General features: G+C 37.4%; 7 protein-coding genes and 4 non-coding genes across 13 annotated transcripts; 7 read left to right on the top strand and 4 right to left on the bottom strand.

Moving 5' to 3' along the window:
* Positions 1-3: 3 nt before the first annotated feature.
* LOC143445146 (succinate--CoA ligase [ADP/GDP-forming] subunit alpha, mitochondrial-like) lies at positions 4-1,377 on the bottom strand. The gene has a single exon (XM_076944043.1). It carries the CDS (start codon positions 1,295-1,297, stop codon positions 302-304), a length of 996 nt encoding a protein of 331 aa, XP_076800158.1. The 5' UTR covers positions 1,298-1,377; the 3' UTR covers positions 4-301.
* Positions 1,378-3,639: 2,262 nt separating this feature from the next.
* Positions 3,640-7,380, top strand: LOC143445143 (ADP-ribosylation factor-like protein 15). Its single transcript, XM_076944037.1, has 5 exons — positions 3,640-3,868; positions 4,118-4,262; positions 5,441-5,500; positions 5,701-5,909; positions 6,876-7,380. Exons 1-5 carry the CDS (start codon positions 3,815-3,817, stop codon positions 7,044-7,046), a joined length of 639 nt encoding a protein of 212 aa, XP_076800152.1. The 5' UTR covers positions 3,640-3,814; the 3' UTR covers positions 7,047-7,380.
* On the bottom strand, positions 7,341-8,991 carry LOC143445144 (NADH dehydrogenase [ubiquinone] iron-sulfur protein 4, mitochondrial-like). Its single transcript, XM_076944039.1, has 4 exons — positions 8,832-8,991; positions 8,462-8,642; positions 8,221-8,393; positions 7,341-7,801 (listed from the first exon to the last, which is right to left on the bottom strand). The coding sequence occupies exons 1-4, from the start codon at positions 8,885-8,887 to the stop codon at positions 7,618-7,620; spliced, it is 594 nt and encodes a 197-aa protein (XP_076800154.1). The 5' UTR covers positions 8,888-8,991; the 3' UTR covers positions 7,341-7,617.
* Positions 8,992-10,052: 1,061 nt separating this feature from the next.
* LOC143445142 (small ribosomal subunit protein uS10-like) lies at positions 10,053-10,541 on the top strand. The gene has a single exon (XM_076944036.1). It carries the CDS (start codon positions 10,135-10,137, stop codon positions 10,501-10,503), a length of 369 nt encoding a protein of 122 aa, XP_076800151.1. The 5' UTR covers positions 10,053-10,134; the 3' UTR covers positions 10,504-10,541.
* A 244-nt stretch (positions 10,542-10,785) lies between these two features.
* LOC143445141 (uncharacterized) lies at positions 10,786-13,431 on the bottom strand. The gene is made up of 7 exons (XM_076944035.1): positions 13,294-13,431; positions 13,068-13,174; positions 12,088-12,473; positions 11,567-11,657; positions 11,296-11,494; positions 11,103-11,217; positions 10,786-11,029 (listed from the first exon to the last, which is right to left on the bottom strand). The coding sequence occupies exons 1-7, from the start codon at positions 13,373-13,375 to the stop codon at positions 10,852-10,854; spliced, it is 1,158 nt and encodes a 385-aa protein (XP_076800150.1). The 5' UTR covers positions 13,376-13,431; the 3' UTR covers positions 10,786-10,851.
* Positions 13,432-13,752: 321 nt separating this feature from the next.
* On the top strand, positions 13,753-18,009 carry LOC143445140 (DAZ-associated protein 1-like). 2 transcript variants are annotated; one of them, XM_076944034.1, is made up of 3 exons: positions 13,753-15,934; positions 16,156-16,211; positions 16,451-18,009. In XM_076944034.1, the coding sequence occupies exon 3, from the start codon at positions 16,493-16,495 to the stop codon at positions 17,426-17,428; it is 936 nt and encodes a 311-aa protein (XP_076800149.1). In that variant the 5' UTR covers positions 13,753-15,934; positions 16,156-16,211; positions 16,451-16,492; the 3' UTR covers positions 17,429-18,009. The 2 variants fall into 2 exon arrangements, with proteins under 2 accessions (XP_076800149.1, XP_076800148.1); XM_076944033.1 differs by having other exon boundaries at positions 16,156-18,009.
* A 142-nt stretch (positions 18,010-18,151) lies between these two features.
* LOC143445139 (protein-cysteine N-palmitoyltransferase HHAT-like protein) lies at positions 18,152-21,078 on the bottom strand. 2 transcript variants are annotated; one of them, XM_076944032.1, is made up of 8 exons: positions 20,588-21,078; positions 20,323-20,511; positions 19,984-20,184; positions 19,757-19,790; positions 19,430-19,616; positions 19,140-19,332; positions 18,928-19,042; positions 18,152-18,626 (listed from the first exon to the last, which is right to left on the bottom strand). In XM_076944032.1, exons 1-8 carry the CDS (start codon positions 20,948-20,950, stop codon positions 18,523-18,525), a joined length of 1,386 nt encoding a protein of 461 aa, XP_076800147.1. In that variant the 5' UTR covers positions 20,951-21,078; the 3' UTR covers positions 18,152-18,522. The 2 variants fall into 2 exon arrangements, with proteins under 2 accessions (XP_076800147.1, XP_076800146.1); XM_076944031.1 differs by having other exon boundaries at positions 19,757-19,916; positions 20,588-21,069.
* Positions 21,079-22,011: 933 nt separating this feature from the next.
* Positions 22,012-22,083, top strand: Trnaq-cug (transfer RNA glutamine (anticodon CUG)). Its single transcript has one exon. It is a non-coding gene; the product is annotated as a tRNA-Gln (tRNA).
* A 217-nt stretch (positions 22,084-22,300) lies between these two features.
* Trnaq-uug (transfer RNA glutamine (anticodon UUG)) lies at positions 22,301-22,372 on the top strand. The gene has a single exon. It is a non-coding gene; the product is annotated as a tRNA-Gln (tRNA).
* A 465-nt stretch (positions 22,373-22,837) lies between these two features.
* Trnay-gua (transfer RNA tyrosine (anticodon GUA)) lies at positions 22,838-22,925 on the top strand. The gene is given in 2 exon segments: positions 22,838-22,874; positions 22,890-22,925. It is a non-coding gene; the product is annotated as a tRNA-Tyr (tRNA).
* Positions 22,926-23,003: 78 nt separating this feature from the next.
* On the top strand, positions 23,004-23,075 carry Trnaq-uug (transfer RNA glutamine (anticodon UUG)). The gene has a single exon. It is a non-coding gene; the product is annotated as a tRNA-Gln (tRNA).
* Positions 23,076-26,399: the final 3,324 nt, after the last annotated feature.

The following is a 26,399-nucleotide window of genomic DNA, read 5'->3' as shown; positions in this document are numbered from 1 at the left end:
CACCTGGATTTAACAAGCCACAAATTGTATTTTAATGGTAATTCATTCAATACGTATACGCAATGTCGTCTCACGAAGAACAAGAACAAATGAACGGATGAGAAACCTTTCACACATAGAAATCATACACACCTACATGAGATGCTTGGTTTACACCATGGTTTGGCAAACAACATAAACCCAATTCCTGTAATAATATTTCACAGAAAATTTTGAATTTTAGTTTAAACATATATAGATGCGTTGTCATGAACAATTATTAAAATATCAAAGTTTCAAAAGTAATTGTTATCATCTGCAGTTATGCAACATTTTTTCTTCCGCCATAATATTTTGTGTATTCCCTGATCATCGTTGTTCCCATTTCAGCAGGAGAAAGAGTCACGTTCACTCCTGCATCTTTCAGTGCTTCAATCTTCCCTTCCGCTCCTCCTTTACCGCCGGCGATAATTGCTCCAGCGTGTCCCATCCTTCTTCCGGGTGGGGCTGTTAGTCCGGCGATGAAAGACACGACAGGTTTGGCGCTGGGACCCACATTATGCTCTGCAAGATAAACAGCTGCCTTCTCCTCCGCTCCTCCTCCAATCTCGCCGATGAGGAGGATTCCTTCGGTCTGAGGATCGTTTAAAAACACTTCCAAGCAATCAACGAAGTTTGTGCCGTTAAAAGGGTCTCCACCAATCCCGACGCAGAGCGTTTGCCCCAGACCTACATTGGTTGTTTGGTGCACAGCTTCGTACGTGAGAGTACCGGACCTGGAAACAATACCGATGTTGCCAGGCTTGTGTATGTGGCCTGGCATGATGCCAATCTTGCATTCTCCAGGTCGAATTATGCCGGGACAATTCGGTCCAATCAGGCGCGTCTTGTCTTGTTCCTGAAGACGCTTTTTCACTCTGACCATATCCTGTTGTGGAATGCCTTCGGTGATGCAAACAACCAATGGGATTTCTGCGTCGATAGCTTCCATGATGGCTGCAGCAGCAAAAGGAGGAGGAACGTAAATAACGGACGCTTCAGCCCCTGTCTCTGCTCTTGCTTCACTCACATCCTTGAACACAGGTAAGCCAAGATGGGTTGTTCCGGCTTTTTTCGGCGAGACGCCTCCAACCATGTTAGTGCCGTAAGCGATGGCTTGTTTGCTGTGAAACGTTCCCTGCTTTCCTGTGAATCCTTGGCAGATGACTTTGGTCATGTTGTTAATTCTCATATTCTTTCTTGTAGCTTCGTAGCTGGCATTACGAACCATCTGTTTTCCAGCACAAGAAACTAAACGATTTAATCCAGAGGCAAACATTTTCTTAAATTAAAATTCGAGTATTACAGAAAACTGATCTATTTATTTTTACTAAAGTTTCTGTCAAAGCAAAGGAATAAAGACTTCCAACAATCAGAGAAAAATTTGGGCAACAAAAATGGATGTAAAAGAAATATATATGATACAAATTCTGTATATATATGCATTTATAAGCTGAAATCAGAGTTGGAAAGTGTACGTAAATGTAAAATGGTGAGTGCTGTGACACAAACTATGGTGCGACGGCGAGTGCTGAAGCCTCAATCTGTGATTATTCATTTCATTATAAACTCAAGTTCAAACAATGAAATTTGCCTTGTTTGTTTACAAACTAGCGTAAACATGCAAAAGTCTATTGATGCACATTGATGAGTCTCATGTGTGTAGGTGCACAGATTAGAAAGCTTGCACGGGAAATTTCTTGCCCAAAAACAACAAACTTTCCAATCTAGCATGTACCACACTTTCACAATGTTTTTCCTACTTTGACTTTTGATCATGTACTACAGCCAGACAACTTGAAAGCTTATGACTCAAAATTGAAGGGATGAGTAATCTGAAGTTATATAGCCTAACTGGTGGCAAAAAATTCAGGAAAATGAGAATAAATGATGCATTTCTACCAATCAATTAGCATATGATTTGTTTTGTATAGCCTAGCCTATAGGCCTATACCAATTTTGATAAAAGAGAATTAAATTTTTTTATTCAAAATTATAGCATTATACAAATTAATACAGTATTGACATTAGTATAGGGTTACCATATTTGAAAACGCAAAATTCCGGACAATGCATGATTATTTTCATGAGACCATATATATGCGCTACCTCTTACTGCTTTGCGATGTTTTTCCAATTCCAGATGTGTGTTTAAATCACCATTACCTCTGTGCACGACAGATATATAGGTTACTGACGTGCAAACCAAGCATTCTGCCTCATAATCATTCCTGCCTTTTCTAAAACATGGATGTTTTTTTTTGCATTTCGTTAGTGAATGCGCACTTTCGTTTAGAATTAGCCATTTGAAATAATATCTTTTTTTATTAACAATAAATACAACCCAACTAAAAATGCATAATCTAAAAAACAAAGTAATTAGCCACCAGAATAACTGAACCAAATGGTTCCTGACATTTTAAGTAAATCACTGGGCTTCCTCCTCTATGACATTTTAAGTAAATCTCTGATTATATGTGCGAAATCGTGAATTTTTATATAAATAACTAACAGTCAATAATAGCGACCGACCTCGAACTTTATATTTCATGCTCAGTGCATGGCTCACAGCCTCACAACAGAACTACAAACTATTTCAGTATTTGACCGGGTCATACGATCATGTATGGAGTAGCTTACGGTCTGAATGACCAACTGTCAACCACCGCACAGTATTAATTTGCAAGCCTTGCAAATGCAAGGTCGCACGAACGAGACGAAAATAAAACGAATGAATGAATGCATCCACAAAAAGGCGTAGGTGATTTATAAGTACGCCATTTATTCGATAATCAATCAGCAGTCCTTAGAAATTAAATAGGCAAAAGCAGTAAGTAAAGAATAGAAGATCAGTTACGAAGCTAGCTCAATTCTTCTTACAAATTAGAAACAAGTACTAATAATCTTTGAATACTACAAATACTTCTGAAATAACCTAAGTACATTTTGAGGAGAATCAAACGTTCGGCGACAAACGTAAATGGCAACTTTGTGTCCCAGGGTGTCCCCCGGTGTCATGTAAAAGACTTGTCATGCAGGAATTAATTTATACGGTAGTATTTACAAACGATTATTAAAATACCGGTTAAATAATCTATATTTGCAATTAATTAATATAAATCCGGGCACGCGGAAAATGACGGTAATAGGCATTGTTTCCATTAAAAAATACATAGTTTAATGAGATAGGAATATAGTCTAGAAATTTTTAGGTTTTTATTGTTGATTGATCTGGGTTGATCAGGTTTAAAAACGTATGCGCAAATGTTATCTTCAATTGGTTTAATGAATTGTTTGTTTCTACTCATTACTGCTATTCTCTAGCGCACCGTAGATCCTAGAATGATTCAAAATACCACAATAGTCGGATAAGAATATTCCCAGTCTAAAGCTTTAAACGCGTTCATTTGAATGTTCAATGTTGGCGATGTCACGATGTTTTCTGTGTTATCAATGCTCAAAGCGTTGCCTCAGCACTAGCGCTACCACTTAAAATACCAATAGCTATTTCTGAATAGTCTACTGTGTTTAATGAGAGTGCGCAGCCGTATGCATTAACAGCAATCATAATTTGAGCCTAGCGCGACCGTTTATACCTTGCGCTCTCCTAACTTTTCATAAATGTTTGTTGAGTGGATTTTGTTGTTGACATGGCGCAGCTTGTTGACAATGACAAGCCAGTGTGAAAACTTTCCTGTACATACTAATGTTAAGTGATTCTGTGACTGATATTTCTAGCATTGGTAAAAAACCACAGTACAATTTAGCACCATTCTTAAATAAATGAGCAGAAGATATGGCAGAGAATTGCGGGTTTTGCTGTGGTATCTGTCGTATTTGCTTATATTCGGTAAGACTTACGTGTGCAGGCTACATTGGGGTCTAGTGTAGAAGTGCACAACCACAGGATGTCTTTGTATACTAGACCCCAGCTACTCAAATTGTGACGTCATCTGGTTGTGCACTTGTATTGTAGACTCCTACAGTGTCTTGCTAAATGCATGTTTGCTCCACTATTGCCTGATGGATGTAAATTTATAATGTCAGTAAAAGTACTAATTAGAGTGTTGATTGTTTGCTGACACAGTATTTTTAACAGACTTACAGTTGCTGTTGTTGCACCAAAGAATCAGCACCGTTAAGAGAGTTCCAAATCATTTGTATTGGAATAACCAATTCTGGAAAATCAACTTTATTAGCTGTATTGACGAATGAAAACTCAGACACAGTGGTGCCCACAATAGGTGATTTTAGGTTGGCGTTTATTATAGTTGGCTAAGTAGCCGATTGGTTCGAGCGTTGACCTCGCAATAAATGCGGCTCAGGTTTCGTGTTCAGTACTCAGTGGCGCCGTACCGTTATAATACCTTTAACAATGCATTAACGACACTTGCTCCAGTTCAGTGGATCTGGTGGACAGTTCTAAATTCGGGCAATACCACAAAAGCAAAAAATGTGTGACAATAGGAACTTGCACAAAGGTTAGCTCAGTAACTGGGGCTCGAGCGATGAGAAATCCTCGCCGGGTTAAAGTCTTGCAAAGATTTTCCTCAGTCTGAGGATAAGCATCAAACCATACCATTTCATGAAAGAATTCAAACATTGAAAACCCAGATTGGAAAGTTTGCTAAGTGCACTATGCTCGGGTAGATTTCTCACCTAAAAACAGCAAACTTTCTAATGTGATTCAAAAAGGATTTTACTTGATTCCTCGTTGACCAAACTGAGAAGTGTACGGCAGTTTTCCATGCGGAATTGGGCATGCAAAGAGCCAACCTTAGGCATGACAATGTGCAATATAGGAAGCTTTTAGTGTGCATTGTGATAGATCTTCCGTGCATTTCCTATATTTTCCACTTTAGCTTGTAAATCTAACTTGGAAGTTACAACATGCTTTTGTGTTAACCCAAGCGTAACTTCAATTTAACCCTGAATAATTAAAATCAGCTTTTGCCATCACTTTCTTGCTCTTCTCCTTTAAACCTAACCATCTATCTTTAGCAATGTGCTGATTGACCCACTTAGGTGAAATAGATCTTTTCTTGATTTGATGCCATTTCGATATCTGTGTCAACTCTGCCCATCAGCAATCCAAGTTAAAATGGTTGAATTGACTGGAGTTCACCAATGTCACCATTAGCAACATGAGTTCATGTCGCTTAACTTGACGTACTGGAACAAATCTGTATGAAAATAAATATGTTGGATTGTCAGATATGAGGTGGTTCCTAAGGAACTGCACCCACGCAAATTTTGCATGTAGCTTATATGCAATTGGAAAACATTTATCCTGATGACAGATATGGTTATCAGCCCCATAGTAATAATAAACCAGTTGCCCATTGGTGCGATTTCATGGTCACTATATAACTTGTGTATAAATTATAAGAAAAAATAACTTTTATAAAAATAAATTTTGCAGGTTTTAATATTAAAGAAATTCAACTTCCCAATGCACTGCTGAAAGTGAAGGAACTCGGAGGTAAAAATACGCTCTCTATGTATGCGCTTACGCTCACAATATCCGGATCTGAATGGAACGAAGTTATGACATCATAACCTCTCTATATTTGATTCTGATAATTGGCAGGCCTTAGTGAACCTGATCTAAAACTTGTTTTAAACCTAACTGGTTGCATACGTGAAATAGATTGCTAAGTGTGAAGATTTGACACGTTTTAGGTGGAGAGAACATAAGGTCTTTCTGGAGTCGTTACTACGACAATGTTCAAGGAGTTGTGTTTGTTATTGATGGATTGTGCACTCATGACCAGTTGGAAGATACAAGACGTGAAATACATGGCGCCATAAAACATCCTGATCTGCAAACGCTTCCTTGGATGATTTTATGCAATAAACAAGATCTAGAAGGGGCTTCCACTCATCATAAGGTATGTACTAGGGTTGGATTATCCGGATAGCGGTTAACCGGTTAACCGGTTAACCGCAGGGTTTTTTTCTATCTGATATCCGGATATAAATCTGCCGGTTAACCGGTTAAAAGAGTATCGTTGCTAATGCGTTTTACACTTTTTAATAAGTTTGAACATTCTTTGTTACGTAGAGGCTGACTCCCGCTGAGCGCAATTAAACCTTTTTTCACACTTCTATTGTCTTATACCAGGGGTGGGCAACCTTTTTGAACCCGAGAGCCGCTTTGGTTGTTAAATTTTTACTGACGAGCCAAGTCATAAGAACTTATGACGTCATAAATAGTTATATCGTTTAATTTTTCCATATCTGCATTCCTCAATCGAAAAATATCATTAAATTTGAATAATTAACAACTTGTCATGAATGCTGGCCTAAATAAGGAAAAGAAAAAGAGAGAAACGTTCATAAACGGTAGTCTTGGTAGCCTATACAATTTCTTTGAAATTTTACGATTCGACTAGAAGAGCCACAAAAAACATGCCGGAGAGCCGCAGTTTGTCCACCCCTGTCTTATACTTTCAACTACGGTACTCGTAAAATGCACGAGTGAAATTTAGTATCACGTCACAAAGAAAGCATAATGAATGATTGAATGATGCATTGTGCTTTATAAGGAGGGCGTTGCAGAAGCAGTGAACATTAAATTTGCGTGATTTTTCTCGTACTGCGCGTGTGCGTAGATCTGCAATAAAACTGTGTAATGATTTTACAATCCATTTTTCATGCAAACCTCGTGAAATCGATTGTTTCACTTAGCAGTTATCTAACCGGTTAACCGGTTAGATAAATTCCAAATATACGGATATATCCGTTATCCGGATAGTAAAAATTATTGATATCCGAACTAACCCTAGTATGTACAGTTGGCGGTAAGAATAATGCGGGTAGTGTGAATTCGGACCATCCACAGGTTGTGTTTTCAGGTGATAGAAGTGTTGCAGATGCGAGATGTCATGCAGGCAAACTCCAACATTATCGTAAAATCCTGCTCCAAGATCAATAAAGACAGTTTAATGGCAGATTTTGAAGCATTTTCTGATCTTCTGCTGCAGTTCTATTCAAACTCTCATAATGAACCTGGTGCAAGAGTTTGAATAAATGGTTTTGTCCAATGTAAAATACTGCCTCTATCATGTGCAAAATATCCTTGCCAATTTCTGTGCGAGATTACACAAACTGCTTTGAAATCACTTGTACAAATTTTATATAATCAGATAAGAATGAGTTGTTAACCTACTGTTATTGTTAACTGTGTGTTAACCTACCAATTGTGATTTTTTTTTTCTGCTTGTACGTAAATGCAGTAAGTGTTGGTGCTAACTCATCTTTTTTTCCATTGCAATTTCATGCTTAAACACACTGTGATGCAAAAGTCACTACTATAATGCTTCGGGTTTTAGTGTTTAATAAACGAACACATTTTTCTCATGTGCAGATTCATGTAAGTTAAGGAGTTAGTTAAGGTTCTCGACAAGGAACAGATATAACCACAATCAAAATGAAACACCAAGTCTTTTGCTATTTGTGGAAACAAATTTTTTGTCTACTAATAGAGAAATTCAAATAAACTACAGAAGACCCTTAACCATACAGTAAATATTTCAATAGAATAGCAATAGAAATCAAACAAGTTCAATAGACACTTCATAGTTATAACCGCTAGTTTCACTTCATCGCTCTTCTTGTTCGTTTATCCCATGCGAAATTGATGGCGTAAGATTTTGGTTGCATCTTTTTCTCCTTCGCCTCATCGATGAAACAGCTCCATCCTTGTCGCTCGACAAAACTTACCGCATCTTCTTTCGTTTTGAACGTCATCGCCATGGACAAATTTGATAAGGGATCAGCACTAAGAAATCAGAATTGCAAGATAACCAACCAAAACCTGATAAGCAATGGTGATAAACCATTAACCTACCATAAAGGATTCTAACACCAAAACGACTTAAAGTTCAGTTTATAAAGTAAATACGTCAAAGCAAAAGTGCACTTCATAACTCATTGATAAAATAGCTGCCATGATAACATGATTAGAAATGAAATAAATTCTTAAAGACATTTACCCAAGTTTTGCCTTAAATGCAGATTTTGAGAATTGACTTGATTATTTTTGGTATTATAACAACAGATTTATATAATTTTTTTGCATGGTGTCTTATGGGAAACATTGCTTTAGAATTTGGACTCTATAGAACTTAAACAACCTCCAGCAACGAATTAAGTTTAAATTCTTATGTTTGAATGTATATGCTATGTTATCTGACATACTTCGAACCCCAGCCCATGGTGGGGTTTTCCCATCTTTCCTGGGTATCAAATTCTATCCTCCATAACTTCATATTTCGATTTCCAGACTGCATTGCATTTTTTGCTGGTCGGAAAACCCTGACCCTTCTGTTGACCACATGTTCCTCTGGCACACCGGTCAGAATTGAAGCATCCTAAACCATAAGTGTGATTAGTCGCGGCAGGCTGAATGCAGTGGTTAATAGATTAATTCCATGATTACATTTTCCGAGCTAGATATTTGAACTTGGAGTGCTTGACTATCCGTATCAACTGTTTTTGTTTCATACTGATCTTTTTTGCTCTCTTTTAAAACTTCTTCATGTCGTTTTTTGATAGTGATTCCAACCGAACCAGGAAAATGAACCTTCACATTGGAATTAACAGGCGTGGTTGACAAGCACCTTGAAAAACAATCACTTATTTCTGTTAAAGAAAAATATATAAAATATATGCAAAAATATAAAACGATATAAATACAAATGATGAATACAAAACAAGTGCTATAAAACGAGGCATGAGGCTTTCAAGTGACACTAATATTTTGGTTTTGAGATATCTATATTGATATACAGACGAAAATTTAGTCTTACCTTTGAGTGAATTGTGAACCCAGACGCACAAGACGACATGCCTGATGTAATGCCATACTTCAAAATGCAAATGTACAGCACACAATCTATTTTATGGTTATGAATGTTTGACGACTAACTTTATGAACAAAACATCCTGCACCAAAATATATAGCATTCATATAATTAATGCCTGTAGCTAGTAAAATACAGTGGTGTATACCGACAGCCTATGATGTACTTAGTTAGCGCAAATTGTTAAATCTATAACCATCTTCCAGGTCCACACAGAAACGTTTGTGACAATGTGATCATAGCACACATACAATGTAATCGTTCTAAAGTACATGAATTTCGTTCTTTTACACAGCACTTTTGCAGTTCTCCTTCATATTTGTTCAAATGCGAATTTAAAGCGCACTTATTGTGTCATATCTACTTTATTACTTCAAAACTCCTTTCTATTTAGGCCTTCGTGTTAATGTTGGAATGCAAAAGTAAAGAAGGCTTCTATTATAGGGGGATTTAAGATAATCAAAAACAATGATCACTTTGTAATTTACATTTGTCTGGTCCCCACAAACCAAAACGAAGGAACAACAGCTGTTTTATTCCTACAATTTTCCAAACAAACTCTTTTTCTGATAGTATGGTCAGCTCGCCAGGCTATAGACGTGTAGATTACTAACTGCAAGTTCTCCAACAGCTTGACTTGCAAAATCATTATCACACATTGTAGTCATTCCTGTTACAGGAATCCTGTATAGATACTATTCTCAATTCTCATCGGTACAATCCTTTACTGCCACCAGCCGACGAATTATAACCAAAGTTAGTAGCCGCTAAAATAACTAAACAAATAAGGTAATAATAAATCACAGTATTAAAGAATAGTTTTTTGATATAAAAGAATAACAATAGTAACCTAAAAAAATTATTTAACAACAATCATGTTGATGTTTGCAAAATCCCTTTCCTTAACACAAAAATTTCAGGACAATATTTTCACAAAGTAAAAAGGAGAAATACGTTGCATTAGTACGTACAGTAATCTGTATAACAATTGTTTTTGAAAGTTTTAAAATTAAAATATTTTTAAAATTAAGATTCTCCTCCATCAGATAAATTACAATTTGTAATATAACAATTTTAGTTGATGAAATCATAGGACTTTAATGAAAACAAAAAATGTAGCCACTAGGTGACACAAAGTGCTAATGAACAGAATTTTAGCAATCTCGTGTCTTTTCAGAGTTGTTGTTTGTAAGGCTCACCGCTGTTCTTGTGAGAAAGTTTTGACAAGATTAAGTCGGCCTTAGACAACATGAGCGCTTATAAAGACGTAGGAAAAGTCCCACAGGGTGAAACCGAGGCCACTATCCACAAAATCAGGATAACCTTGACCTCACGTAATGTTCAAAGCTTGGAGAAGGTTTGCAGCGACCTGATCAAAGGTGCCAAGGACAAGCAGTTGCGCGTCAAAGGACCTGTCAGGATCCCGACCAAAGTTCTCAGAATCACCTGCCGTAAAACACCTTGCGGTGAAGGCTCCAAGACCTGGGATAGATACCAGATGCGCATTCACAAGCGGCTCATCGATCTTCACAGTCCGTCGGAAGTGGTCAAACAAATTACTTCCATCAGCATCGAACCCGGAGTCGAGGTTGAAGTCACCATCGCCGGTGACATGTAACATGTTTTGATGACGTGGAATAAAAAACACCTGTGGTACTATTTGTTGTGGGTTTACCAGTTTATAAGTTCATCAATGTGGCAGTGTTAATCAGGAATTATAAGACTAAGATAATATAGAACTAAACAGTTCAAAGTAACCGCTCAGCAAGTTATGCTCATGGGTACAACACCATTAATTAGAAACCAAATAAGTTTACCTGGTTTCGGGATAAGTGGATATATGTAACCTAATTCTGTGGGATTTACCTTTAATTTAAACTAAAATACTTGCAAAAAGAAATAGTTTGTTTGTCGATGGTTTATTGCACTCTTCAACAAATATCACAATTGTTCAAAACAGTTTACACTAAAAGACAAATGCATAAATCTGTTTGAAACACTTTTGAGCAATTACTATAGTAACTAGAATGAATGTTATCAGCAACATTAAAAATAATTTCTGTGAGACTTGTAAATGCAACACAACTGCAAGAACACTCAAAATATACTGGGACGCTAGTGAAAGCAGTCGAACATGCTGGAATCTGAAAATTAAACGTCTATTTAACTTTTGTGTTAAAATCTAAACAGGTTAGCTAATGTTGCATGCATATTTACTGTGCTTGTGGAACTGGCTGCGGCAGGTTTATTTGGTTTATTTTTAATCTTTTTACTTGCTTTTGCCTCCATTTGTACTCGTTAGAAAATAACTGTCGGAGCTTTGTTGACAAACCTAACAAATGAAAACATAAAAAGAAAGAATATAAAACATTAATATTCCAATGAAATCGTGCACTATTTTTGTCCTCACCATTTATTTCTTTAAAAGAAGCAATGTCTTGTCTACACACAGGACAAGTAACAAGATCGCTGTACAACGAAAATTGTCTTAAACAGGGATCACAAAACATATGGGCACAAGGCAGACATTTTGTTGGCTTGTAGTAAATGTCAAGGCATATTGGGCAAGAATTGTTTTGCTTTATTTCTTCTTCCCTCACTGGGTAAGTCTAGAAATAATACACACAGTTGAAGTTAAAAATAATTTTCTAAGGAGGCATTTTTTCAATGTTCTTACAAACCTTTTGGTTTAAATTTGTTATCTCTATTCTTCCATAAGATTGATCCTTTTTAATTTTATTTCTTTGGTATTTCTTTCGCAAAGCCTTCATTCTAGTAAGTTAAATACTGTCACTGTATTGTTGCTATCTTTCATGAGATGCAACAGATATTTGTATCAAATTACTCGGATTTAGTTGGTATCGCATGTAACATTGGTATTACAAGTTGCTAGTTATCAGGTTCAGCCTTTTTACAAATTGGTATCAAAAATTTTTGTATGTATGGTTAGTACATGAAGACTAAACAAGCTGAGGTCTCAGTAGAACCATTCTTAAAAGGTAGTCTATCATATATAATAACTTTACAGAAAGCCTAAACATATACCAATTTGAAAACAGATTGTTATGGGTTTAAACTTCAACTTGTTGTTCCTTAACTGGTTACTAGTTTAGAAGCAAAATAACAGCCAATTTCTTTAAAATGTTCGTTTATAAAAATGTGAACCACTTTGTTGTGAACTCCCAAGTCATATTTTTGCTACCTTTTTGCCAAAATTCTTTCGGATAAATTATTATTGCTAAAGTTTGTACTGGAAGTTGAAGCTAGTGATGTTTCATTCGTTGTTTGGCCAGAAGATGCAATGCCAGTTGAGGATGCTTCATCTTTTGGTGTCTGTTGTCGTTCTTGTGAAGCCAGTTTATGAATGGTGTTTGAGCTTTCTCCAATAATAGTCCATGTGCTGTCGACAACAATTGGCTTTGGTACACGAAGAACAGGTATAATACCCAAGTCTATTTTAGACTTCATCATCCATAAAGGATGTGCTATCCCAGTGGCACATGCACATTTTTTTGGCTGGACAAAATTGAACGATCCCAAACGACTTCTGCATTTTGGACAAAATAGTTTTCCTCTGGTCCAATTGCCCTAGAAAATTGCAAAAGTTTTTTATTACATTTCAGGTATCTTGTCCTTTCTATAGTAGCTCTTTAATAAACTAGACAAGCTAAAACGTTTTCTTCACCAAGACTTATTTCTGGCTTTACTACAGTCAATACTTATACACGTGCTTATATCCTAATAAGCCATTTCCAAGAGCAAATGTTGCCTTTTGCACAAAAATAAAAACAAAGCAAATAATAAAGACCTATATGTTGGAAGTTATTTTGCATTATCAAAGCTAGCATCATACCCATACAACAGAGTCAAGGCTTTTCAGTTTTAGACATATCAACCTACTAAACATGTCAATATGTTGGCGTCAGTAAGTATAAGGCAATGATGATTTTGCATGATGCAGTAAGTAGCCTAATAATATAGTTTGCCTCATTAGCCTGTGGTCAGCTGTATTTGGCATGATGTAACTGTGTCATAAACTGCGTTGCCTTTGGAATAAATTATTTTGAAGGTTCCTCAGATTCGGACTGGATTTTCCAAATCCTAAATCCTGCGATAAGTAACTTTTCCTGTTACTCAATCAGTGAATTACTGTTGCATGTAATTTTTGAGAATATGGCCTACCATATCAAGGCATTCTCCGACCCACGATGGTGCTATCTCATAGTTCACATACCAGATTGGATCCTTTTGATTTTCAAGGCAGCATGTATTTTCAAGATTATTTTCATCTGCAATGCAAACTTCACGTTTACACCGTTTCAATTCAAAGCAAGCAAATTAACGTTAGTTGCGGCAAAGAAAATCGAGAGGCAATGATATTTATGCTACGTTTTGTAATTTAACTCACCGTTAATTTCTTCTCCGTGAGAATTTACCAAACAACTTGTTTCTATAAGAAAAGTTCGGCATTTTCGACAACGTAACTTCATCTTCCCATTTAGCCTTATTCGTTTTGCGCATTCTGCGTTGTTTGTGGTATGTGGGATAAAACATTACGTAGGTTTTCGACTTTGTTTTGTTGGTGTTGCCGTACTTGTAAATTTGTACTTGGAAATTCCCAACATTATAGCATATAAGTTTATAATATTCAAAATATTTTACATTTTTATTTGACTATAAACTAAATTATGAACAAAATAAGTAAACTAATTAAAAAATAACGCAAAAATACTTGAAAATATTTTAGTAACTTAAAAATGTTTATTATAATTTTTTATAAGAGTAACATAACTTTTGTCACGTGATTAGGAAGCTGATTTTCAGCACGCCTTGCTTCTTGCCTCGAGCATATCAAGTTTTTAAGCGTTGTGGTTTGTTGCGTTAACCAATCGGTACGATATATGAGGATTAATTGCGATAGCTATGTTACGGCTAATGTATGATTTTTCTTTTATATGCTGTTAATCTTCGAATGAAAAATAAATAGTTCCGTTTTAGAATTCAGGTTTAAGCCTATTTTCGATCCTGCAAGCACTTACAGTCGCTTTTAAGTTTCTGGTAGCCTAGGTGGTTTTAGTTAAAGAAACTATAGTCTGAAAATATCAAACGGTAACCGACTGATAACGTTTCAATTAATAACAAAAGTTGTGACACATACAAGAGAAGCTTGGAGTGACACTGTGGCCTTTTCAATTTGGTATTTCAATGCCATTCTGCTAATATAGTCTTAGAACCTTTTAAAAAGCAGTAAAATCATCCCTTTCATGTCATATATAGTTTAAGATTATTATGCTGTCAGTACCTGTATACAATATTTCTGTATAGTACACAGTGAGACCTCATTAATCCGGACCCCGATGAACTGGAATCCCCGCTATCCGACACAAAACTGCCGGGAACGGATTTCTTCCTATGCATTTTACCCCTTTAATCCGAAAACCCCGCTTTCCGACGCCGACACAAAAGTTTGGGGACAAATGTGCTAAATCAATAGCAATAAAATCCGATAAACCGGATTATAAACAGTGAAGCGAAAATGATTCACGATTGTCCTAGATACAGTAGTTAGATGATGAAAACAATAGCCGATTATAGTTATTTACTCATAATTATATTGCGATCTTTATTGATTTAAAAGAAAGTACAGTACAGCATTGCGCTTTGTAAAAAAATGTGCATGGGCTATGAAAAGGGATATAGAATCTTTCAGTAAAGAGTCACTCGTGCAACGTGAGATAACAGACTTTTTTAAGTAATAAATTGTTTGTTTGATTTCACATTAACTTTCTGTTCTTGCCATCTTGCGATATTGATGCATTTTGATAAATAAAAATGGATTAAGATCGCGGAGATAACCTATTGGTTACAGCAGGGGTGAGGAACCTATTCGTTGTTGTGGGCCACTTTGTCGATTACAGCTGAGTAAGCGGGCCGCAAAACTTTTAAGTCATAATATGAAATAAAGTATTTTAGAAACGAAAAAATAAATTGTTCATCAAATGTAACGAACAACAAGCGAAAGTAAGAATAACCATTGCAAACCATACAACTAAAGTTATTTAACGCAGTATCGAAGAATAAAATAATAAAAAATAACAAAGAAACTGCCAATTATAGTCGAAAATTAACAGAATCACAAATAACAACTTAGAAAACCTGTAAACTTTTGCATAATATAATTAGCATTGAAGCGTTGCCGCTTCATTCTGCAGATATTTAGCTTCTTCCGCAGCTGCGAAAAATACATCGGTTGAGTGCGGCCATCTATTGAAGACATACAGCTGCGACTCAATCGTGCTATCAGCTTTTGATATCGCATTACTCAAAGATTAGAAACAGGGTCAAAGAAAGTCCAAGACTTGAACACGGTACTGCATTTGCAAGATTGATTGATTTTTCACTTTCTGATAATCCGGATAACCCGCTAGACCAACATTTTTTGAAGAAACAAAGTGGCCCAGATTAACGAGGTCTGACTGTATATGCAAGTGCACAACCACAGGATGCCTTCGTATACTAGACGCAAATTGTGACATCATCTGGTTGTGCACTTGTATACAAGACCCCATTATTTTACTATATGACTAAATTATATGCACTATTTATGAATTTTCAATTTGCGCTATTTATTTGTCTTGTGTGATATTGATACAACGATAACAATCTGACATGCTTGTAGCCTGCAGGCTCTTCAGCTATATGCTATACTGACAACCGCTGTAGCAATATTTTAACACTTATCTAAGTGAATATATAATAAGCCTAGTTACCAACTTGTTCTTATAAATATATCAAAATAGTTGGCTACACACAGTCTAAGCTTGTAGAAAAAACTTTTACCATGACTTCTTAAAAATTTGTACATGAACATGCCACAGTTTTGAGATGTTATGTTAAAGCCTTCTATTCAGTGATTTTATGTGTACCAAATTATATTTATATCAGTGTAACACTGCATTTATCATAATGTATATTTACACATATATATATAATTGGTGTACAGAGGTTGCAACTCCAAGAACATGGCCTCGAATAAGAATACTGCCGGGGTAGGCCTGTAACTGTAAAAACATGAACAAATAATGTTATGGCTTTTGAGTATCTGTATCTGATTTGCTTATGTTACCTTTTGCTATGGTAACTACAGTATATGTTTGCATATTTCCACCCTTTCATCTGTTTGTATTTTGCTATGAGTCCTGAAATACTGGTACATTACACGTAAAGTTCTTACTGGTAGTGTTTTACCTTTTCATTATTGTTGAAACAGGAAATGCAAATGGACCTTCAAATCCCGAAACACATCAATCATATGACCAGTAAAACGTACCATTATATAGGCTTATCGTTTTGATTACTGAGTACTATATCATATCAAACTTACAGCTACATGATACACAGTTACATATGTACCATATATGCTTACATTTATACACCTTGGCCATATGTACGGAGTATATACAATATATATACAATACACTGTATTGGTTACCCTTGAGCTTGTGGATAAATTGTTATTATCAACTATTTTCAAAGATATTCAATCTGCTCTGTGTTTGTTTCAGTGGCACAAGATTTTCTTTAAGTCAATTTGCTAGCAATTCATTATGTCAGATGAAGATGGAAAGCTTTTTGTGGGCGGGCTGTCATGGGAAACGACGGCCGAGAAAATGGAGAATTACTTCAGCAAATTCGGGGAGGTGGTCGAGAGTAAGGTGATGAAGGATAAAGTGACTGAAAACTCCAGAGGTTTTGGTTTTGTGAAGTTTAAAACCGGAGATGCAGTGACGGCCGTCTTGAATGCTCGACCGCATATCTTGGATAACAAAACCATCGATCCAAAGCCGTGCACTTCAAAGGAAGATCAGATGAAGAAGAAAGAAGCAGAGCGTCTTCATGTGACCACTCACAAGATCTTCATCGGCGGTCTCACTCAGAACATGACAGAGGAAGAAATCAAAGCGTTTTTCACCAAATTTGGAACCGTCACCGATGTATCGTTTGCCATCAACAAGGAAGACAACAAAAATAAAGGATTCGGGTTTGTTACTTTTACCGACGAGGACGCTGTCAATCAAGCACTAAAGGTTCACTACCACGAGATCAATCAAAAAACCGTTGAAGCAAAGCGAGCACAACCTCGTGAAAAAATGAGACAGATGAACCAACAGCAAGGCGGACAGCAAGGAACGAATCAGATGAATCAGAACTACAACTACCAAGGTAATTGGGGCAACATGAGCAACATGGGTTGGGGACCGGGTTATGATATGCAGGGAAACATGATGGGTGCTGGTGGGTGCATGCCAAGCTCTGGCTACGGTGGTTATGGAAGTTACTACGGAAATTATGGTGCTCAATACGGTTACGGATACCCTCAGAATATGGGTATGGGAAGTACCGCGGGCTACGGTAACATGGGTACTTACAACAATCAAAGTGCATCAATGTATGGGCCACAGAAAAGCCAAACTTACGGGAATGGAAAGGAGGCAACACCTACTGATGCCAAAACTGGGGGATATCACCCGTATGGAAGGTAAATGAATAAATAAGATCAATGGCACCACTGCGCTACCAAGAACTGAAAAACTCAACTCCATACCATGTAAATTCTTGTAAAGTGATAGTCAGTTTTTTGTGTTACTTGAGCATTAATCGAAATGATTTGAATGTTAACAATGCGTATTAAGTGACATTATTTGTTATGAACTTGTCATAATATGTGAGTATGAGCAGTTGTTTACAAAATGCACCACACAACCAGTTTCCTGTGAACAGGTTACTGATGAGAAACAAGCGTTCAATCATAGGTGATGCTACATCGTGCTAATGTGGCTTAAATCTTGTTTTCGTGCTATAGCTTGTAGTTGCATTTCTGAAGCACACACCAATGGCAGTGTCTAATACCCTGCATGAAGGGAGAAATTCTCTTCGGTTTTAATGAATTTCGATCAACACTGATGTCTTAGTATGAACAAAGCTTACTGATGTTTAAATTTTCATAAAATTCAGTTGAGCTTGTACAATAACTGGCATGAAAATTGGTATATTTGATGGGTCTTGTTATGCCCAGTCGAAATGTAAAATATTTTAAAATAAAGCATTGTTGGATAAATTTTCATTAACTATCGACATGTACATTGCAGTGCGTGGTAGCTTTACGTCATTTTTCAACTGGGACCTTTTTGGTCGAAATCAGATTTAACTTAAATGGTGGATGGTGTTATAATACCTGCTACCTAGTTTTGATTTGATGGCAGGAGTTAGGCTTGTAAATGTTTGATTTATTCGCTTAGCAATGTAGGTAAAAGAAAAGTTGAAAAAATAAAAAAAATTGGGAAACACAGATCCAGATGTGTAAGCTCTGTGTCAACCTGTCAAAACTACTGGTATGACTGCCAAGTGCTTGTCAATCATTCACTCCTGCATTTCCTTTCAATTGATCTCATTAGCAATACACATTTATACAGTATATATATAATAATAATACTTTGGGCCAAACATGCATTAAATGACATTCGCTTAAATTTTAGCAGAGCAATGTTATGGTTGATCCACAGTGGGTGCCAAATCGTTCTACACTAACTATAGATAGTTTCTCTACGTGCATATTCATGAAAGTTCATTAAACGTTTTAGTTGGTCTTTTTGTCTTCTTTGGAATTATTTTTGATCATTCTGTTTAGAGTGACGTAGCAGTATCCAATAACTGACATCACCACCACGCCTGTAACGCCACCTGTTAAAAATATGAGATGTAAGAGATTTCAAGAGATAAATTTGGAAATACATGAATGAATTAATGGTGGCCGGGTTGCTAATTACAATAACGATACTGAAATAAGATATCTATGTCAGGATTGTTTACTGTATGTTCTGTATATTTACAGATTAAACATCACACGTAATGTTATATCTATGGTAGATTAGGAATTGTTTTGCACAATAATTATTTACACCTTTGCTGTATAGTCTTGGTGGAACTACCACCCTTTCCGTAGTCTCGCAGTATCGTTATTGTATTAAGTGAACCAAATTACCTTCCAGAAACAATTTCTTGAAATAAACCCAAGACGTCTGGATTCCATTGATACCAATAGAATTGAAAAGAAGAATAAACCAGTAATTGAGACCGAACGCAAAAGCTTTTATCCTCTGTTCAGCAAAGTATAAGATGGTCATATCACAATGGAGAACAAGCAAGAATATAAAATAAGACAACGAAGAAACAAATTGCACCGAAGTCCTTTACCTCGTTTCGTATGACGTTAAAATTTTTGATGAGGCAAAATTCGAGGGTTAAACCGGCCCAGTTCAGCAAAACGAAAGCCAACGACTGCCATGTAACACCTTGTGCGAGTAACACAACTCCAAATGAGGCAGCGCCTGCCAGAGCTTCTTTCCAAAAGGAATTGTGTGTTTGGCCAAGCGGATCATAAACATATCTGTGCAAGGAAAATATCAGTGACAGCTAACATCTTTTTTAGGGCTAAGTTATAATCACATTCTCTGCTGGTATCAGGGAACGCAGGTCAAAGTCACCTCACGAGCCAGTGTTGAATCCCTCGATCGAAGAAGGTGTCGGCGAAGGTGTAGATGTTGACTGTGCACTTAGCGCAGCCAGGTACCCGGGAACATCCGTCCACGTGACGAGCAATGCCTGAAGTCAAAGTGTACAAGACACGCCCCTTCAACCAATCCAGGTAGACATTTATAAAGGCGAGGAAACCTAGAAGGAAAGCAATAAAAAGATGAAAAAAATTGAAACGTAAAATATGTGGAATTGTTCTAAATGTACCTGCTTCGGCCACGAATTCGTTTACTTTATTTCAAGTCCTCGTTCACATACACAATTTTTTTTAAACCCACCTAAAACAACGCTTGGTGCTGCTTGCATGAATTCCTGATTCAACGGCAAACAAGATACATGCAAATAATGACGTAAGAAGTTGACAACAATGACGTAACTAAATACTCTTATGACGTCACGTATAAACAGTCGAATTTCGTTATTGCTGCAACTGTTTTCCTGTAAGATCAAGCAGCATTTAAAACATTTAACCCTTGACCTTGCAACGTTTAAGTTGTCTAGTCACCTGATTTTTGAAACAGTCGTAAGTTAAAACTGGACCGAAAAAGAAATAAGGAAGGTAGAAATTGTACTGGAACAATTTCATAAGGTCATTTCCATCTGAAGGTCTTTCGATCGCTTCAAACGAAAAGCTACAGCACCGGAAGATGGCGTATGTTAGCGCAGATTCGGCCAACGGTGTGACGCCGATATCAAGAAAGGTGACCTAAATTAGTCGATTTGAAAAGGAAAAAATAAACAATTAGAATGACAAAGTGAAATAATTAAATAGGTCATATAAAACGTGGCATAGAACTGTAGATAGGAACGCAAGCTATGTTCGCCAACTCCATTGAAACCTTACCTTTGAAAAGTTGACAGTACGGAACAAAACCAGCAAAGATCCCGATAAAACGGCTACGTAGGTAATAGATCGATGCTTGGAAATGAGGTAATACGCGCAACACAAAGATGACATCATAATGATGTAGCTTCCGCCGAAAATATAGAAGACGGAGACAAAGGAGAAAGCGAAAACGCAACGCTCTTTCATCTGTACAGGAAACACCGATAATAATTGAGCGAGTTTTCGCCCATAATTAATATTTCGAACTTGGAACCGATCAAACCTCAGGTCGAAGCTCGCTCGCTATGTACCCGATAGTCACGTGGCCGAGGTAGAGCGACACCAGAATCTCCTTCGCTTCAGAAAACCAGAACGTCCATTCGAAATCAGCAATATCGCGTTTTCTGCTCAACACCCCCCAGCCCTCACCCAAATGACCCTTTTTCCGCGAAATCACGTCATCGGCGTCTTGGTTGGACGATTCTCTGAGAATGTAAGCCACCGAATAAGCGGCAACCGCGGTCAACAGCGACGCGCAAGCTTTCCCCTCTGCGTTAAGTCGGCCCCAAAATGAGGTTGACTTGTGTGCGCCTGCCTGCCTGTGCATGTCTGTCCTCTTTCCAACGCTGTCTACATTGTTCTGCATATTAACTCTGCCGTATTCCTACGTGCGCTGTTTACAAACAACGTCTGAAATGCATGTTAATATGTTATAAGTTCGACTATGACGTCAACAACATTTGTGGAAGATGCCAGCACGAACTGCTGTTATCTAAGAGCCGCCATATTACAAACCATATTACGTCACGAAATCGTGTGTTTACAACAAACACAATTTTGCAGAAATGCCACTCACACCATCTCGGCTACAGTATCAGCTGACGCTTCTACACAAACCACACGTACAGGACACTCGCTACGTAGAAACGGAGTGTGCAGTCTGACATTGGCTACAAACACACAGTGACAAACACTAACCAAACTGATTCCATGCAAGTTTTTGAATAATTTGCCTTTGTGAAAAGGCACTGAGAATTCTTTTTTATTTTCACGTATCTGGCCTGTGTTTGTAGAGGAAAATCACCACTAGATATCTGCCAGTGGTTGCTCATCCAAAGATATCAACATTAACATACTGCTATGGACTAATAGGCTAATATGCTATGCTATGCTAATAGGCTGTAATGTTTCAGCCCAGTAAGCCCACAATGCAGCAACAGTTAACATACCTGCTTTATCAATGCTCTATTTAAATTGACTGACAGATTAACCTTGCATTTCGTCAAAGCCGCTGTCAATAGGCTTCGTTTTGCTGATAGCAAGGTGACATTAAGTTCAAGGGTAATATCAAAGGCCGAAGTAGCCGCTTTGTGTATGTCGCTTTGTGTAAAATTTTGTGTATGTCACTTTTAAAACCTGCACAACAAACTATCGCTTGTGCAGGTAACAAACGACAAAAGCTTCTTTCAATTCAATTTGGCCAAAAGAGGCTTCACTAGATTTGTGGTAAGGCTTTTTATCATGTTTTAATAAAAACTTAATACCTTCCATTACCTTTTTTTGTAAACCACACTTTAAAAGCGAAATATGTTTGAGAAAAACTAAAACAGCGTCAGAAACTGTGAAAGACGTTGTTAAATCAATGCAAGGTTCGAGCATGAAAGAAAACGTCGGTTATATACAAATGTAAGTGCCTGCTAGCGCAACGGCCCCATGGTGTAACGGTTAGCACTCAGGACTCTGAATCCTGCGATCCGAGTTCAAATCTCGGTGGGACCTCGTTTTCTTTTTTTGTTTTACAATTAAAGAAGGTTTTTTGTAGTACGTAACAATATACTAATACTTCATTAAATTATTTAATATATCACAGGATTTGTGTCACACTTTCCTTGCGACGTCATATAAGAAACAAATTTGAAGTTAATAAAGGTAACGTGAAACTATTACTAGACAGTCCAAAAGTATTTTGTAGACTAATAACACGATTGACAGCCGTGGCCCCATGGTGTAACGGTTAGCACTCAGGACTTTGAATCCTGCGATCCGAGTTCAAATCTCGGTGGGACCTGATATTTTGTTTCTTTGTGAACAGTGTAATTTATTCATTATATTTTTTGCCTTAAATGTAGGGGACAAAAAAATGTTCTGACGCATGTGGCTGCTAACGAATTAGCAATTTTGATGATATTTACTTGATTAGTTTTAGCTACCGTCATATTTCGAAAATCGGACAATTGTGGGTTTAAGCTTAAAACGTTATTTTACCTCCATACATACAACAATCCACAAAATATGTAGATTTGAACTTAATGGTACTGATAAATGTCTGTCCAGTCAACTTCTAAAACTTTGATTGTCACCAAAAATAAGAGAACAAATATTAAACGACACGTATTAAACAATGGCTTAACCATTTTGCCTACCTTAAACAAGTGACAGGATGAAGTATAAACAGGTACCAATAAACCGGGACGAAAAAAAAGGTTTATGACTTTATGGTATCTAATCTATCGTAAGCACGTCAGTGCACGTCCCTTCGATAGCTCAGTTGGTAGAGCGGTGGACTGTAGCGGTAAAACTCAGAAATCCATAGGTCACTGGTTCGAATCCGGTTCGAAGGAGATTTTTTGATTGAAATTTTATCCAAGTCAATTCCAATTTAAGTTATTGATCCCAATTTTAAGACTTGGATGCAAATCGGCCCCATGGTGTAACGGTTAGCACTCAGGACTTTGAATCCTGCGATCCGAGTTCAAATCTCGGTGGGACCTCGTTGTCTTTTTTTTTATTTTTTATTTTTTATTCATGACGTCACAAAAGGGGTCACTATTTGGCATCACACCGGTACTTTTACTTTTTAGACGAGAAATCAAAACCTCAACGCAAACCAGTAGACACCATTATCAGCAAAGCATGAAAATATTACTGGGGTAGGGTTAAACTAGACTTTACATATCGAGAGGTTGAGCGGATTTAAGTCGAGCATGGTGTAACGGTTAGCACTCAGGACTCTGAATCCTGCGATCCGAGTTCAAATCTAGGTGGGACCTCTTACTTTTTTTCTTTTTTTAGAACTGCAACTAGTCGATTTTGGAAAAAAATGCTCAGAAATTCAATCCATTGGTCACTGGTTCAAATACGGTTCGAATTATGAGAAATGTTTTTCAATTGTAAATCTCCAGATTCCAAAAGGAAAGATTGAAGCTTAAAATGAACGCAGCGGCCACGGTCCCATGGTGTAACGGTTAGCACTCAGGACTCTAAATCCTGCGATCCGAGTTCAAATCTCGGTGGGACCTCTTCACGGTCAAACTTCGCTTATTTGCGTTCTAACAGCAAGTATCGCAGTCGCAAATATTTTCTATATTTGAATTTATAAAATTTGTAAATTGATTACGCGGGCAACACAGAACAGGTGGAAAGATCAAAAACATGAGCCGCCTTGATGACAGGAGTTATGAGTAAAACCGTAACACGGCATCACAAATTCCGATAAAATTCTACAAAAGTGTGATTTACGTTGTAACGACATCATTATGATGTCATCTTTGTGTTGTGCGTATTACCTCATTTCCAAGCATCGATCTATTACCTACGTAGCCGTTTTATCGGGATCTTTGCTGGTTTTGTCCCGTACTGTCAACTTTTCAAAGGTAAGGTTTCAATGGAGTTGGCGAACATAGCTTGCGTTTCTATCTACAGTTCTATGCCACGTTTTGCCAAACTATGAGCAAATTGTTGAAAGCAGTTTAATTTCTAAAATAAGAAATTTCAATTTTCGGCTTTTTAATTTACAAAGTTTCTTCCGGCAGTGGTCGCTGCGGATCATAAAACGTATCACAAATCCAGAAGGTCTGGACATAATGTCATGTTGATGAAAATGTGGAACAAAACTGTTAAAGGCAGATATAAAAAATAAGAACCTACCACAGGTTTGGACATAACACCTACGCAATTAAGGCCAGCACGCCAAGTAATGGAAGTTCAAAGGTGAGAATTCTCTGATGAGAAAATTCGAAGCGAGTTCCCGACATCTTGGTGTGGTATTTGGCCGAAGTGGTCTGTCTCCAAGATTTATCTTATTTAAAATCAAATGACAGTCGATGGAAATTAAAACCACTCCATCGAAATTAAAAACAACTGCTGTGTCAGTTATTTTCCTCTCTATGACGCAACAATATGTAGGTCTATTTGTCACAATCGCGACGTTATTTCCGCCTATCAACTTTCCAGAAACTTTCTCCTACAAAAATGTTGGGAGTGCCCGGATCATAAATCAGGAAAGTTTTGACTTGACTGGATAAGTAGAACACCTGTGGGGCCAAAGCCATTCAAGGGGTAGCTGAACAATAATATGATTTCAATAATTAATTATTTTTATTTCGCTGTGGCAAGCAAAAAGTTTAAAGAAACAAGACATCTGGATTATTAAAACAAGGGATTATTAAAATATTAAGCGGAGGTCTCGTTTATTGCGCAATTTCTCGCACAAGCGTCCAGTTTGATTAAAATCTTTGTCAAAAAATGTAACTTTCTCTCGTATCAGCACTTTTATAATGGCTTCTATGAAGAGGCACTTTATAAGAACGTGTACGATGTGCATTGTGACGTCACATTACATTATTGAAGCAGGCTGAACAACTCTGTTTCCATAGCGACGATGCCTTTAAAGCTTACGCGGTGCAATTTGGAATGTTTTAATCCAACTTTTATAAAATTGACCCAACACAGGCGAAGCACACTAACTGTGCAATTAAGCGTTGCTATAAAGTTTGACAAAGTAAGAATGTTATCAAAACGTCAACAGCGACCTTTTACGAGTTTCACGCGAATTTAACCTGCGCCAACATCACGAGAATTTTATTATTTCGCGGAAAAGCTACAGCGCAAGTGGTATAAAAAGTTGTTAAAGAATTCCTTAAAAACACAATAATGTTTGTAATAATGTGGAATATACGTTGTGATTAGTCCTTCAAGACGCAGCTGTGCGGCATCGAAGGCACTTCAAGGTCAAATTATGCCGAGTGAAGGGTTCTGAGTGTCCTGGCTGCGCTATTCGATCGTGTCGCGGTTTTGATATTAACCAAGGCAAGTTTACACAGAGCAACGTTGTTGAGAAATTGCAAATGTTGCCCAAACTTCTCGCCGAACCTCCTTCTTGTAAACATGTCAACTTTGGGAGATGAAGTTTTACGCTGAAATCTCTTTGAGTAATGCTGATTACGGTCAGCTTTTGACTTAGCTCCCTGTACGTTCGTCTTTCGCATTCTGCAAATCCGACATCTCCATGGCTTGATTGACACCAATTTGAAAGTGGTAATGACATTTAATGACGTAACATGCAAACAGTGTGATGTTATAAAGGGTCTGGTTATTACGACATAATATAAATGCTTGTACATTTAATGCGATACGTCCCATGATGATGGTTCGATCTGAAAAGATGCCAGGATTGTAGAGACCCCAGGGGGGCTTGGGCCGCTAGGAGTGTCGCAGTTGTCTGAGGCCGTGAACACTGGAGGTCCCTCCAGTCTCTCAAGGCATCAAATTCCTTTTCCCGGAGGACACTCGACCAATTAAATGACGATGTGATTCTTGCGTCACAAGGGAAAAAGTTAAGCGACTTAAGCGGCAATCCTATGCATAAAAACCTAAAACAAACTGCACTTGAGAATATCGTTCGGGGGAAAAACGACAAATTTTTAGCTTTCAGGTGACCAGTGAAAGAGAAAAAAGAGGGCTCGAACAACCCAAAGTGAAGTTTTTTCGACGTTTTTGTCCCTAATCTGCTGAGCAAAAATGCGTCACGTGTTCATCCAGGCGTGACCGTCCTTTGCTTATTCTTGAAGAATATCCAACGCGACATATTCTCTACGAAGCGACGACAGATCAAAAAACGCCGCGTGCTTTTGTCAAAAACGCGAAAGATCGAATTCTCAGCCACATGGGTGATATGCAACGAAGGGCGTCGTGTCAGGTCCAAGTTTTCGAAAATACGATTTTGGGCCAAATAAAGTAATTTAAGATTTTTGAGCTAAAATTGCGCAATGGTAGAGTGAGATAGACCTGTAGTTGAGTTTAGGGAAAAATCAAAA

This window comes from Clavelina lepadiformis, chromosome 2, assembly GCF_947623445.1.
Source record: "Clavelina lepadiformis chromosome 2, kaClaLepa1.1, whole genome shotgun sequence".
NCBI lineage: Eukaryota > Metazoa > Chordata > Ascidiacea > Aplousobranchia > Clavelinidae > Clavelina > Clavelina lepadiformis.
Note: the sequence above shows the minus strand (reverse complement) of the source record. Positions and strands in the feature narration are given on the sequence as shown.